The sequence below is a fragment of the Polypterus senegalus genome, chromosome 5 (assembly GCF_016835505.1).
Source record: "Polypterus senegalus isolate Bchr_013 chromosome 5, ASM1683550v1, whole genome shotgun sequence".
Taxonomy (NCBI): domain Eukaryota; kingdom Metazoa; phylum Chordata; class Cladistia; order Polypteriformes; family Polypteridae; genus Polypterus; species Polypterus senegalus.
The window spans coordinates 163,246,702-163,262,786 of NC_053158.1; the positions used below are offsets into that span (position 1 = coordinate 163,246,702).

Genomic DNA, 16,085 nt, shown 5'->3' on the forward strand with positions numbered 1-16,085 from the left:
TGAGGAATAGTCAACTCCAAAGGGGATTCAATCAGATTGTATGTAGATTTTGCTTGATGCTAAGAATATCTTGGAATCACCACACATGACAAAAAGGTAATGAGATTATTATAAAAGAAGAAAATACATCTAGGGGTACCTGTGTTTGACGATGTATATATAGGAGGACTCTGTAAATGTGTCCTTATCCAAATAGTTTCTGAGTGACATTCAGGATAGGAAGCCTAAGACATGGCTTCACTAACATTAAAGGGCTTGAAAAGGATGTGCAACTTCACTGGTTGAGGGGAGGATTTACTGCAGGAAAGATAAAAAGTCTGCAGGTTTGTGTTTCATATAAGGTAAATTAAACAACTTCAGTTATTTTACTTTGGTATTTTATAGTTTGTGTTTTGTGTTATAGGGGTACTCAAGAATTTCATACAACCCTATTCAGAAATAGCCATCTTAAGTTTGTTTCAGCCTACAGATCACTCTACAGCTGAACATAGTTGTGTACCTTTATGTCGAGCTTCATGCATTTCCCTCTAATGCGGAAACCCGATCTAAATGGATCGTTGTTATCCAGAGACATTGCTTTATGCTTAGTCCCCATACCCAAGTTTGTAGCCAGAATTTTTGAAAAAAGAAGATTTCAGGACAGAGTGACAACTGTTGAAGAAGGGAGCGGTTCCTGCATTGTTTGAGTGGAACAATTTCTCTGTTCCACTTTCAAACCTGTGGGTTTGGGAGAGGAGAAAGAGACTGATGGAGGATGAGACACCAGCTGAGAAGGAGGACGATAAAATACTCAATGATCACAACTACACTTCAGCTCTGGATCCAGCAGTTGTCGACGTAGCAGTTGATAAAAACTTCTCTGTCAGACAGGAGATCCTCTAGCTGAGGAAACAAATTGAGACACTGATGACAATGAAGCAGCAGTTTGGCATTCACTGTTCTGCTGGGTCACACACAGACATTTGCTTTTTTTAAAAAAAGAAGCCTAATGTAATCACATATTCGTCCCATGTAAGGTAATAGTAGACAGAAGTTTTCAATATGTCTGGATCTTACCTTCATAATTGTGGATGTAGCATGAAACCTATAGCGTGAAGCCTTTCTTCTTTTTAGCTCCTTACATTTTGCAAAGTATTTGAATAATGAGAGTTACCATAAGTCTGGTCACGTTTTGAAGCGCTCAGGTGAAAAATCCCATAGCTAGTCCATTTTGATTTCAAAGTGAAGCAGTTTGCTGACACGGAATCCAGAAGAGAGTGTACTGTACATATAGCCAGTTGAAAGGATGAGCTCTTTTAGTAGAATCCACTATGTCCTAGGTACCATGGAATTTGTGTGTGTTTTATTTATTTGTTTATTTTATTATACTTTACACTGGACATAAAAACATGAACGTTATTATGCCTTTAACCTCTGTGACTTTAGATTGTGATGAAGTAAAACATTGACAAGTACAGTATGTACCGTGTCCCCATTTTACAGTTAAGTGGGTACTCATTTTAATGAAGTCCACATCTCCTTCTCCCTACTATTCATTTTTGATTTTTTTTTTTGTAAAAATAGCTTAACATTTCCACTCCTTTTAGGAATATAATTTTAGTGTTTTTTTTTAAAGGAGGCAATTTTATTTATTTTATTTAAACTGCATTTAAGTTCTTATACTGTTCTTTTTTTTAGAATAACTTTTTAGTAATTTGCAACGTTTTGAATTTGGTAGGGTCCTTCTTCTGTTATATCTACCACCTAATGTAGTTTGAGATGTAATTGAGAAGGTAATAGACTAAACATTCAATGATATTCTTGTTAATGATAATGTACAGTATCTTAGACAATGTAGTTTCCTGTGATTTAATATCAAACTGATGCATAAATATTTTATAATAAATGACACCCAGATGATGATGACAAAAGATTAGCAACTATTGCAATGAAGCAATAATTTGTACCCTTCATTTTAAATCTTTTCCTTAGTGATAAAAGATAAAATTCTGAATGTAGTGGGATATTTCTTTTTTTAGGGCTATACTCTTTTTTTCTAGACTTCTTGTTGATATAATTCTAGCAGATTTGGCAATTGCATCCTGATCCTGGTTTTGCTACTTTTATCAGTATTAAACTCATCTTGTGTGTGTTGCTGTTATTAGTAGACCAAGACAGCAGGTTTTCCATCAATTCACTAACTGAACGTTTTTCATTTTTGGGTAATTGATAGAAATAGCCTATCCCAGCTGTATTGCAACCAAGAAAAAATAAACCTTGAATGAGTCAACAATCCACAGCCAGGCAAATGCAACTGCATGGCATCCAATTTAAACTTTAGTTTTACAAAATTAATTTCTTACCCATAATTATGTAATTGGAAAAAGGTTAACATTTCAAACACATTTTAAATCTTCCTGGGGTGTACAGAAACTAAGGTTCTAAATGAGATGTTAATTGAGTGCAGATCTTTGTAAAGGAGTAGAACCAGTCTCTGGTTTGTTGCAATAAAAACATAGCCACTGTGGCTATTCAGAAATTCGATTGGCAAGTGATCTGTGGCATTGTCATCTTCATAATCTGAATTTACATGCACATACACATGTCCTCTCGTAAGGTACTTGATCACTTTGCTTTCCATCCGCTTGTCCTGGTGACAGCCATGTTTAAAAGATATCAAATTAGACATTCCCGGCCCCCTTATCTCACTTTTAACCAGTCTAGAGCCACCATTTAACATAACTGGAACTTGCTTGAATTGGAATAAACTGGAACACCTCGTAAATACCATGTGCAGCCAATAAGAAATTTCATCACATAAATTGGATCATACTACAGTATACTATAGGAATTGTCTGTAAAGCAGCACTGTCAAGCACTGCAATATTATGACATCCCTAATAAAATGGACTGAAAAAAAATATTATTGATGCAGTTTTTTTTCCCCCATTTGTTACCTATGTAAGTCCAAGTAGACCTAAACTGTGCCAATAAATGTATGTGGTTACTGATCTACGTTAAGACAGGTCAAGAATAAGTATAACAGGTTTCGGAAAGCAGCAACTGCAGAAAAATTAGAGATGCTGAAAGATATGTAGAAGAAAATAAAGGGGCATCAAAGTCCATTAAGTTTAAACAGTGAAGTTAAAAAAAGGTGAAGATGATGAAGAGGCAACAGAGCTTGAAGTGCACGGTTGATAAACAAGCTTGGCATTGGTGAATGAAGAATGAATTGCAGGGCTGGGAGAATACAGATTGATAGTGCAGAAGCAGCTCTGCTGATTTTCTGCCCAGTTTAACGATGATAGTCTCATGCTATGAAAAAAGCATTATAAAGATGTCTGGGCAGCAAAAGCTAAGTGAAATATTTTTATTTGATACACATGTGCGTATTTAAACAATTTGCGAAAGTGTTCTAAATAATGCAGTTCCTTGTCCTTGCTTTGGAGGCAATGCTTTCTTTTTTATCAGATATCTTTAAAAATATAAAATTTCAACTCTATTCCCGACTGCTACAATAAAGCATGTATTATTCTAGAGTTTTTCATCTAGACACTAACAGTTCTTCATTTTTATTTGTCCTTATGCTATATCTCTAGCCTTTATTTTGATTCATAGAGTGTATTAATTAAAATCTATTTCAGGACTACAGTTATTGTTCTATACTGTATTAATTTTATACAAATTGCCAAAGTCAGCTGTACCCACAGTTTAATTCAGCTCTCTTGGGTGTTTTCAATGCATCACTGGGCACTGGGTCTGAAGTTTTATTTAAAAGAATTACTTTTAACTTGTACATGTCTTGATTAAGTCAGAAACAAGCAGAGCCATACATTAATGACTTTGAATCATGGAGTTGAAAGTGTAATGTGCTTTTATTTATTAATAAAAAACTGTTTATGGGGCTTACCAAGTAAAGCAATAAAATTGGATCAGCAGTTTAACTGCTATAGTTTATTACTGTTATCTATTTAATGACTTTATATCTGGTTCTTAAAGATAATAGTGTAATCTATTCATTATCAAAAGAGGTAATTCTAAAGTAAATAATGCTTGTTAATTACTATTATATTTTAATCTCGATTTTTTAATTTATTTTAGTATGCATTATCAATATGATTTGTATTAGCTAAATTAAAATACAGTTCAAGCTAAATTTTTATTGACATTTGAAGTTAAAATTAGTAAATAGAACTTTGACAGCAAACAAACTGGTATTTTTATGTAAATGTTCATGTACCGTTCTAATGTATTTGATATATTGAAAGAGCAAATATGGAATTTGCAAATGTTTGGTCACCTTTTCAGTTGCACAGTCTCCGAACTTGTTAGGTTGTTAGTTTGGTCTGGTGTAGCTTATTAGTGCTAGTCTGGTTAAGAATTATCATAAGGAATTATTGACTGATGAAGATTCCACAGCCTAAAAAATTATTTGACTCTTCAAACATTTTGCAGCAATCAACAGACAAGGGCTCTTCTATGCAACTGCCTAAAGATCTGAAAATTAAAGTACTTAATGTCTATAATGCAGAGGAATGCTATAAAAAGAAACCAAAGCATCTCCAGCTAGCAATTTCCACAGTCCTAAATGGCACCTAAGGGGAACCATGGTGGTGGTCAAGAGAAGATCTGAGAGACCAAAAAATGACAGAACAGGACATTTGCTCTTTTTTCCATGTTTAGTTCATTACCATTTTTATAAAAATATGTAACTTTGATGGTGATGTCCAAACCTTTGCACGGAACTGTATGCTGTCTTAAGGAGTTGAAGTGGAAATCACAGGTTTGCTGATTCAAATCCTGTTTACTTTCTGCGTGTTCCTGAAACTTACAGGCCATGTCATTCAGACATTTATTCATTTTTCAGAATTGATATTCATAACTGAATGGCACTTGACTGTTAGTCATTACACTACCAGATTCAGGGGTCATGTTTTTCTTCAAGTCATAAGACGTCTTAACAGGTACTTGTACAACCAACTACAAGAGTGTGTCATGCAAATGGAAAACTATATTGTATTGATCGTCTGTTGATCTTGTACTACTGTCACTAGTCGATGGGAGACAGTCAAGTAAGAACTTTATTGGACTTTATATTCATGACTTTAAATTTGAATTAGCAGTTTAATTCTTTTACAAACTGTAAATCTAATCATTTTGAAACAGCCTTATGATCTCTAAACCCCTTCTGTGTCAATTGCACCTTCCAGATTGCTGTTAATGGTTGAGTATTATTCTTTTTTCTTTTCTTTAAAGATTGCTATCAAACAAAAATTACATCCAACTGCACTAAACTTTAAGGATTAAGCTGGGTTAGAATTAAGCAGCTCGTAACTTATACATGCTTCTAATATACATTGACAGAGCAGAATCCTGCCAGTTAATGTAATTTGTAATGTGGTCAAAACCAGGCACTACTTGTCTATATTCTCAAAAGGACAAACAAGCCTCTTGGATGTTGTGCCCAGTGACAGCATAAAGGGAAAAATTTTATAAAAAATGTTATTGATGAAATGAAAGTTGGATTGGAAGCATTTCAAAGTAGCCTACTTTAGTGTGATATTTGTAGAGGGTCTATGGGCCTGAAGACAGCTAAACAATTACACAAAGTATGGCTGTATGGGGCAGTGCATGTGTCTTTTATGGCTTCTTTCTACTTCTTAAGCTATGATCTTATTGGGAATGTTCAGTGCCCAGGTATTGCAGGGGCTCAGCCCATTATTGCATTGCAGATATCCTTAGACATACTGAGAATTGCATTTTTAATTTTGTTTTAAGCTGGTTGTGAATATTATGGATATCTGTACAGTATACATTGTTATTATTAATTCAGTGTAATTTGGGATTTTTTTAATACTCTCTGGCTGTTTAGTGCCATGCTGTTTGTGATACGTTTTGATTTTTACCTTTGAATATTTTGTGCTAGGCTTTTTGTGATATTTACCTTTGTACTAGTCCACTTGTTTAAGCATTATAGATTTTTTAAATTTCTTGAAGAAGCCATGTACGTCTGTTCTGTGTTTTTTTTACATTTTTTAATAACATCTGAGGTTGAATATTTTAAAACTTGATTTCGGTGTATTTACTTTTTAGTGTTGTATATTTGGATGAAGTGCAGTGGAAGAAGGAGGAGAGGAAAAGCACTTTGAACTCTATTACACTGATTTTTTTTTTTTTAAAAGATGCAGTCCAGTTTTGTATTACAAATTGCGATCACTACATATGTTTTAGCTGCTTATCTGCTCCTTAGCAGACATTTTCTGGCCCTTTTTCTTTGCTCAAGTTGAAAAGTGTGAGAAATTTCATGTGACAGGTAAAAACTTTAGGAACTGACAGAGGAATTAAATATAACTGAAATGGTGTCCAGTACGTGTTGAAAACTTGGAGTGTGATGACTCAGTCGGGAATTATGGGAGTTGGGCTTAATGCTCTTATCGTTCAGGCTCTGTTTATACTGTGTCACTGTTTATGAAGATAAAGTACAATCTTGTCCGTCTCAGCTAGAGTGGTAATTACATGGTGCTCACACTTTCAGGGCCTTATGAAGCTCATAAAAAGCTTTTATACTACTTTATTTCAACTTTATCACTTTTCATTTATTTACACTTACGAGTGAAATGTCTCAGTGGTGTCAATGAACTTGTTTGTGTTAGACAGACAATTAAACTGATAAATTACAGCAAACACATTTAGTTCAGCTAATACACTTACTAAATGCTTTATGGATCAAGAATTGTTAAAAGCTGACCTTCTGAGGAATCCAAAGGAAGAGTAAGTCCACTGTTTGCATTCGCAATCAATAGGACAACTTATTTCCAGGCGGACTGCACACAAGATTTACTCGTCTCATTTAACTTGTTGAAATTAATAACATGTCAGCTTTAATGCAACACTGATTTAAGACAGTGGCTTTAATTTAATGTAGTGAGAGGAAATTTTAAACATCTTTGATTATTTTCAAATGTTGGTTAGAACTTGAAATTTAGATAAATGTAAATGTGTTATAATTGAAGAAGCAAGAGAATATTCTCTGTGATGTAATTAGCAAAATCTGAAAATCAAAAAATTAAAATTATGAGGTCAAGTGCAAATAGAGTGGCTCAGAGTTCATGGAACATGTTGACCTATGTGCAATTGAAGTAGTACATGTTACTTTAGGTACAGCATAGCTGCATTTGTAAGATTCAATAGTTGGGCAGGGTTGTAAGAGCAAAGATAGTGAAACATCTAAAATATCTAAAGATTAAGCTATGGAAAGGAATTGATCAGTCAGGAATATAAGGCAGTCATTAACTCTGAGCTAGAGTCAAGTTCATCACCTAAAAATGAAAGGTTTATTCAGCACACAAAATCTGCTAAAACCATGTTGTCCTCCCCCCCATGATCAGGGAAGTTAGAAATATCCACATGGCACAAAAGCTGGTCATGATTTTTTTAATTTAGAAGATTTGTTTTAACTCTGAAATTTGTTAAAGTGTCATTAAAGAATTCCATTATAAGAAAGGAATTAATACAAAATACCACTCATAAAGGCTTGGTCAACTGAAATTAAACATACTTTTAAATCACACAAGCTAATCACTCCTTTAGCTTAACTTTAAGGGAATACGTTTCATCTTCATGGCCTGCAGAACCTTTCAAGAAAGTGGAGAAAATGAAAAGTACTAAATTGTAGAAAGTTCTTGAAGACTGTTTTCTTCAGAGCTAAGACAGGAATGGACGTCAACTCTCGACAGCAGATACATTTTAAATAAATGGCCAGTTAAACAATGGAGTGGCTTGCCTTCAAGAAATGAAATTAAATAGAGTGGTCCAGTTATAATCTGTAATAATCCAAACCTACAAAGTTCAATAATATAATAAATATCTATTAAAAAAATGTAGCTGTATTGCAAAAGACCAACAACTCCTTATTTCCAAGTTTATTGTGTAACTGTTGGCCTAATTCAATGAACAGTTGTTTCTCATGACTCAATCGTGTAACATTTTGTAAATAGTATGAATTGCAAGACATTCAGACTGTTTTGTAAATATTTTAAAATATGTAAAACATAAACATCAAGTATATATGTTACCGTCAATGTGTGAAATTAGGCATTGTGTAGAATGCTTAGGAAATCTATAGAATGCTGAAAATAGGATGTCAAAGAATGAAATGATTAAAATTTCAAACATTTCCTAGGCATTCTATGCAATGCCAAAAGGCAAACCGACAAAGTATAAAATACTTCCTCTAGTAGTCAATGTTTCTATTTTTATAGGTGCACTGTATAATTATGCAATTTTGCTAAATATTTTTAAGAGAAAATTATATATAGGCAATATCAATGTTCTATCAGTAGTTAATATTTGTTTATCAGCAGAGTGCATGGGAAATAAAATACAATGTGCAATTTCAATACAAAAATATTGCGCGGCTGTGCCTTGTTTAAGTTTTATTTTATGTTTCTTTTTTCATTTTCATGTATATCTTTTCAATAAAGGCTTTTTCATGATTCACTTTTCAGACTTTGCCTAAATAGCATTTGTCATTCTGTATAATGCCTAAGTATTATATTCAATGCCAAGGGAAAGTGAATAGCATATTAAATAAGCGCAGACATTTCATGCTTTGACTAAAAATGTTACACATTCTGTATTCCTAGGTATTTTATACAATATCTGGTTTTTCACACATTGCCACTAACATATATACTGTAGTTACACAGTCTGTTCCAATTCTGCTTTAAGACTGACAAAGGATTTTTAAGCAATCAACAGAAGTTGGGACACCTGTGCAAATTGTTAGTTTCAACTTGCAAGGCTTAATTTACATTAATTGCTGAAGAACATCAGTAGGTTGCAACAGATTTGTTGTTCTCAGATGAATGCCAATGTTTAATATTCTGAAATATCCTTTTTTTCAGCTTTTGCTAACCTAAGCTTTAAATTTAAACCCTTCAGCAATTTACTGCTTACTATTAAATTTGAAGATAAACTGGGAAATAGAGGTGTTCCAAAAGAGAAAACAATCAAATGAACTTCAGTTATGTTCAGGATTAAATTTGGCTGTTTATAAAAGTTCAGTAAACACACACGCGCACACACACACACACACATATATATATATATATATATATATATATATATATATATATATATATATAGTAAGAAGATGCTATATAGCACCTGACCTGACATGGAGGGCACAGGTAAAATAAACTTTTATTTTCTTCAGCTGGAGGGCATGTCTTCCCCGTAATCCCTACAGCCACAACACAGTCCCAAGCACAGTAATCCGCACCAAATATACTCTCTTCTCTCACCACCATTCCTACTCCTCAGCAATCTTTGTCCACCTTCCTCCTCCCAACTCCCTCCTCCCACTGGCCACTGAGTGGTGGTTGTTGGCTCCCTTTTATCAGGCACCTGGAAGTGCTCCAGGTGGGTGATTGTGACATCCGGCTGTACTTCCGGGTAAGGCGAAACCAGTGCTGAAAAGGGGCCAGCTGACCCTGTTGCAGCATCCCCTGGCGGTGCCTGCGGAACCCCACAGAGCTGTACAGAACTCCAACCCCCATGAAGCTCTGGGCGAGTCTGAGGCATCGCTGCAACCCAGAGAGGCTGCCATCTAATGTCCAGGGGGAGATACTGGGCTTCCCACCCTTGTCCCCCAGCAGATGTGGTGAAGGGGTGTACCGGCCATCCATCACTATATATATATATATATATATATATATATATATACATATACATATACACAGTGGGATGCAAAAGTTTGGGCAACCTTGTTAATAGTCATCATTTTCCTGTATAAATCGTTGGCTGTTACGATAAAAAATGTCAGTTAAATATATCATGTAGGAGACACACACAGTGATATTTGAGAAGTGAAATGAAGTTTATTGGATTTACAGAAAGTGTGCAATAATTGTTCAAACAAAATCAGGCAGCTCCAGCAGACCCCCGTGACCCTGTAGTTAGGATATAGCGGGTTGGATAATGGATGGATGGATGGATGGATAATCAGAACGTGAAGAACTAGAAAATAAAATTCCAGGTGAATGAGTTGGTCTATTACTTCACTTTTTGCTTTGCTACTTGTCAGACTCTGCATCTTTGCATATATTAACCTTAAAGATGTGTTAATATATTCATTTTCCTCTTTTATTATGCTTTAGTGAACAGGGTTTGATTATCCTATTATTTTCTTAGATTTGACTTTTTACTGCTGTTAGCTCTTTATTTTTGAAGCTCATCCAACTTTTACTTTTTTGCAGCTTTATCATAAAAATACTCTAATTTACAATCTGTAGCAACAGTTATTATTTTTTCCTTCTCTAAGCAAAAACTTCAATCTGGTTTTTGTTACAGTTTTCTTGCGGAGGACTGTAATGGCAATTGAATGGCTGGACCAGATCCTTAAGCCCAGTCATTCTCCAACTCTGTTTTGGAGATCACCATGTACCTTGTTGCTGTCTAAGGGATGTGGGAGTTTCCTGGGTCTGTCATTTATTCTGCTTTCAGTAGGCTGCTTTCAATAGACCACCATCTCTGACAGGGGCTGCCCTTACAGAAGCCTTCTTTTGGCAGCTAGTACCAGAGGCCTTTTAGTCACTGCCCAACACTTGATAAAAAAAGGTAGGATGAAGATAGTATCAACCAGTATATTATAGAGGCAACATGAGAACCAACCATAGTTGCATTACAAGTATAAAACTGGGAACACTTAAGCACTCACACACTCACTCGTAATAAACCTTTGAGATATGGAAAAAAAAATCAGAGTCCTTTTGTACAGACAGATATGGCGGAGGAATATGCAAACTCTACACAGGCACACATTGCAAGGATCTGACAACAGGACTGGAACTGTGAGACAGCTATGTTAACCATACAACTATTATTAAAGTATAACATATGCTGAAGGTGCACTTTAAATATAATTTAGATAAATTTGTCTATTTATCATTAACATAAATTTCCTTTCAACGCTATGGAATATTAGTGAGAGCGGTGAAAGAAGTATGGAGGGCTGCTGGTCCATATTAGGCAGTGCATATAAGAACATGCCCTAACACCTTGTGGTAAACAAATATCAAGAGTGTGGAATGTGATTATAAGCAGATCTCACTCCATTGAAGTGTTCTGCTGGCCTTGAATTGATCTGAAGCAAAGTACTTCATTTTAGTATTGTTATCTTCACACTCCTGATCCTCAGTAAGAGATTTTGAAACTCAGAAAATGGATTGTTAAACACACTTTTTAAGCTGGCCATATGAAGGCAAGCTCTTTGCGCACTATAATTTATATTTATTGATGTCTGTTTAAAGCTTTTCCAGCAATTTGTTACTTTGATCAGTATAAAATGTCGTAGTAGTTTTCATGTAGATGTTTCTTTAATAAGTTTTGCATTATTATTTATTCTAATGAGAATTTGTGAACTACTGGGGTAAATACATCTATTTAGTAGACTGTGGAGTAGATTTTGACCCCACTAAATTGATTGCATTTCTGTGTTTTGTCAGTTGTAAAGCCACAGAAACTAATCCTGAAAGTCTGAATTGGTATGTCTTATCATTCAGCAGACTAAATAAAGACAATCCAGAACGATATCCAAACAATCACCCAGTCCAGCAAATTTGCTTTGATGTCTCAGCAGTGTCCCTATATATTGGACATGGCATATTTTATTCCACTGGTGAATTATCATGGTTCATTTAACAAATAGGAAAATGATGTTGGGGATAAAATTAAAAGAAAAATGGGACAGTGGAATAGTCTAAGTAGGAAATGTCTTAGCAGAGATGCAAATTTTTTGAAAATTTTAATTATTCTGATTTCTAATAATTAATTTGTGACTCTTCCTTATTACTATAAGTAAATTAAATGATTATGCATTTATTAATTATCTGAAAATCTATTACTCATGGAAAAGGTGTTAAACATTGTTGCTTAAAGAGATGGAACACAGTGATAATAAAGGATGTACAAGAAAATCAGTGTAATTGAGCTAGAGACAGCTGAAATAGAGAGCTTCAGCTAATTATTAGAAGCAGGGTTTTTTCTTTTTCTGATCAAGCTTGTAATTAGCACTGCTGCGTCTGTAACGTGGCAGGATTTGCAGTAGCACTAATGTCTGATTTAAATGTTCCAGGACCCTGGGGTTATTAGTGAAACGGCTGGAGAAAGGCGGCAAGGCTGAACAGGAGAATCTGTTTCATGAGAACGATTGTATCGTGCGGATTAATAACAAAGACCTGCGCAACACCAGATTTGAACAGTAAGCCTCACAGGGAACTAATTATACTTGCCTTTTTTTCAATTATTACTTTTGAAACTTTTTGCATTTGCCAAATGGGGACATGTTTCTGTGATGCATTTTTTCCTTTTTCTTCTTCTTTTTATATCCGTGATTTCTTTCCCAAAATTATATTCCTCCTTAGATAATGCTGTGAAGTGAAATGGGATGGAGACGTCTTTACCAAGATCTTCAGACTTACAAACACTTCTTAAAAAAGTTTTCTTTTAGGCTATTTTATAATTGCTATTGGTATAGAAATGAACTGCGTGTAGAGTGTTGAAATTTGTTTTAACCTTGTTCTGCCTTGCAGTGAAATGCCCTGAAAGGCAAAATTCCAATTAAAAGGTTTCAGCATGGAGTGCTAAATGGTGCGGCATTTTAAGTAGTGCCAAGATTCTGTATATTTGTATAAATGGAGGGCTAAAGAAAAAATGTTTAATTTTCTACCTTACCTTGTGGGTAAAGTAATAATCACAATGTTTTAATTAGCCAACCTGTGGCTCAAACGCTTTAGACTTTTGTTTGCTTACATTGTAATAAAACTAAATAAAATATTCATATTCAAGTAAGAGTATTTGGTCAGTTGGCCAGAGTGTTCTACACTATAATTCAGACAATGTAAAAAGGCAAAGTTTAAATAAAGATTGAAGTGGTTTTTAGTTCTTGATTAAACCATGAACAATTTATACTACCATTTAGAGAGTAATTTTAATATATGGTACCTTCCTGTCATCCAAATTAGTTAAATAAGGTCAAGTGATACACTCATTAAATTTATTTAGTCATCTCTTAATGTCTGTTTCAGTGAAAACAGAAGTTAAGGGATGAGAGTCATTCTTGGGTAAAGATTTCCTATTTGTGCTTTTAACTACTTACAATATTTATTACATGCTATATCTTCACATGTAATTATATGTTTAAACAACTATATATATATATATATATATATATATATATATATATATACAGTAGAGTCTCGTTTATCCTACCTTCGCTTATCCAACATTCCGTATTCTCCGATGTTACACTGCAAAAAAAAAAACGCAACAAGACCTGCGAGTTGCGAGTGGAGTCTATTTTTTGTTGCTCCCGACTCTACCACAGCTAATTACATTGGAACCTCAGTTTTGCATAATTCGTTCTGTAAATGTGCTCACAGTCCAAAGCACTCGTACAGTATATCAATGCGAATTTCCCAATAAGACATAATGGTAACTCAAATGAATAATTCCACAATCCAAAACTATTCATATAAAATGATTAATGCAAAATATAAAGTAAAAATACATAAAGCAAATTAACCTGCACTTTACCTTTATAAAGAATCATGGCTGGTGTGAGTGAGTTTCTAGATTCTTGTGGGATTCCACACAACTGGACAACACGCGGAAGAGCGTCCCAAAGCAATCGCAGTCTCCCAGCGCTGTAGAAGTTCGCCATAAAAGCAAATCCGAAAAGATCACAGACATGCTGTAAGCACCTGCTGTCAATGGGTGATACAAGGGGCATTATAAATGCGCAGGGTACAGTATTACTTTCCCCCGATCCTGCCTGACTGCTATGTCTATGTATAGGAGAATGGCAGATCTCACTACAATAACCGCGCTGTTGCTGTTTCAAGCTTAATAAAGCTGGTGTTGCTAAAAGTACTGAGACTCAGTTTCGTGTTTTCGGGTGCAGGATGGGACTCGCACGTCACAGCACAAACACACACACAGTCACAATGCTGTAGTAAACCGTATATGCTCGTACGGATGTTGACTATATGAGTGACGGAGTTAAGGCTGTAGAAACTGCAATTAATTACATTGAGCAACAAGAAGAAGCTACAGGAATGGACATAATGATGCTGCCAAGATGGCAAGACTTTGACAGCGAAGAAACATAACTCGTCAGGAAAGCAGACTACGATCAAAAATGTCTTTAAATCATCACAGGACTGAACTTTTTAAGTACAGTACATGCTGTATTTAACTTCAGACAATTCTGTAACTGTAAGTTCATTTTTTCAGTTAATTTATTCTGTTGTTTTGTTGTAAAACATGATTATTAGGTTCGTAATGTGTAAAATTATAACATAGTTTGATGTTTAATAGGCTTTTTCTTAACACCTGCCATTATCCAACATTTTCGCTTCTCCGACGTTTTTCCGACCCGTTTATATCAGAAAAGTGAGACTCTACTGTATATATATATTTTTTATAGGTAGGGGTGCATAGAGTTCATAATATTGTATGTTTTCAGCCACATTTCTTTTTGTTTTTAAGTATTTGTTAATTACATATAAAGATACCATTGTACACTTTGTCAGTAATTGCACTTACTGTAAGTCCACTCATCTTACTGTTTCTGTCTCAGACATTTGTGAACCTAAAAATAAATTTTTAAATAAATCTTTTATTTTAGGTAAATACAGTAGAAGCGTCATATCATTTCAATGAACTTCTAGATTATGGTACCTTTGATTACGTTTATCTTGACCACCCCTTCTATATGAGGTTTTGCTTTACCCACATTCATTGTATGTGGGCTGAGCTACTTAATCAAGCCATTTTTTTCTGGTGCCTGTGACATTCATTTTGCTTGTTGCCACACCAACCTGCTGCATGGACTTTTCAATCCTATGACAGTCATCAGAAACCATTTTTCCTGGTTGATTTTGCTTTAAAATGGGCAGCTGCCCTTCAATTACTTAGTATTTGTCTTTTCATATTTTTATTTTTGCTTTGTTTTCTACATTTTATATTTCTTGTTTTCTTGGAAGTTGGTTTAATTTTTAAAAATGTTGAAAAATGTGCTAATTTATTTGATGTTGGGCTTTGGACATGATGCCTTCAACTCCAATTGTGTCCTGTCTGCTTACTGTTCTGGTGGTCAAGGGAAGGAAAATTGACAAGCAAAGAGGATTTTGGGGTGCTAACACAGCCCTCCCCATTAATTATTGTAACTTTCAAACAAATATAATGTACAATTACGTGAAATAGCAACAAAACTAGTAGCCACATAATAAAGTGGCTTTAATAGTCTGGCTTCCGCATGTTCTGTTAAAAGAGGTTCTCTCGGAATTGATCTTCTTGGTCAAAAGATGCTTTCAGGACTGTAAAGCCCTGGGGATGGGTGAGGTTTGGGGGTCAGTTGGCCTCACAGGAAGTTTTCTCCAGGCTGTGGAGGAAGATCATTGCATGACTGTTAGTGGCATGGGTGGTACTACATACCTGGGAAGAGCTTGAATGGTGAGCCTCAGAGATGCCATCGTGACACTGTTAACAAAGTTGATCTGCCGTGTCTCTTCATTCATTAGCAGTCAGTCATATTAATGTGAATCAATCACACAAGTATCCACCCATCCTGTCTGTTTATATGAAGCACAGTCTCTGTACTCATAAATGGCCAAAAAAAAATAAATTATATATGCGTGAAAATAAGGAGATGAATGCAGAATTACATTTAATGAAACAGAAAAGTTTTCTGTTTTTCTTTGTATTTCTTGTGTTTTGACTTCAGTTAATAATTAAATTTTAATAATTATGTTTTATGTAGGTCCGTTCACATTATATTGATTGTATCTTGATAGCTGTTGTTATGGCAGCATATTAAGTTGGCAATCGAGGGTGCCCCATCCTCAACAACTTTTTCCAGACCACCTTAACTAGCTTCTGTACAGTATATACAGAAAGGCAGTGTTTCCACTCCGTAGTTCTCCCATATTGCTGAGCTCATTCTATTACAGATACTGAGGCCAGCCGCCCTAAGGAGAAATCTTACTGTCTGTAGCATATTTAGATTACACTTCTCAATTTTTCGGTCACTTGATTGATCTGAT

At 34.9% G+C, this 16,085-nt stretch overlaps 1 protein-coding gene across 5 annotated transcripts in view; it reads left to right on the plus strand.

Annotated features, from left to right (window-relative positions):
• pard3aa (par-3 family cell polarity regulator alpha, a) overlaps positions 1-16,085 on the plus strand; it is a 900,153-nt gene that overhangs the window by 418,129 nt on the left and 465,939 nt on the right. For 4 of the 5 annotated variants that reach the window (XM_039753567.1, XM_039753563.1, XM_039753564.1 and 1 more), the window contains exon 8: positions 12,116-12,241. The exons of the other annotated variant lie outside the window; for it this stretch is intronic. In XM_039753567.1, the coding sequence (XP_039609501.1) occupies positions 12,116-12,241 (126 nt within the window). The remainder of the gene's footprint in view (positions 1-12,115; positions 12,242-16,085) is intronic. 5 annotated transcript variants of the gene reach the window in all.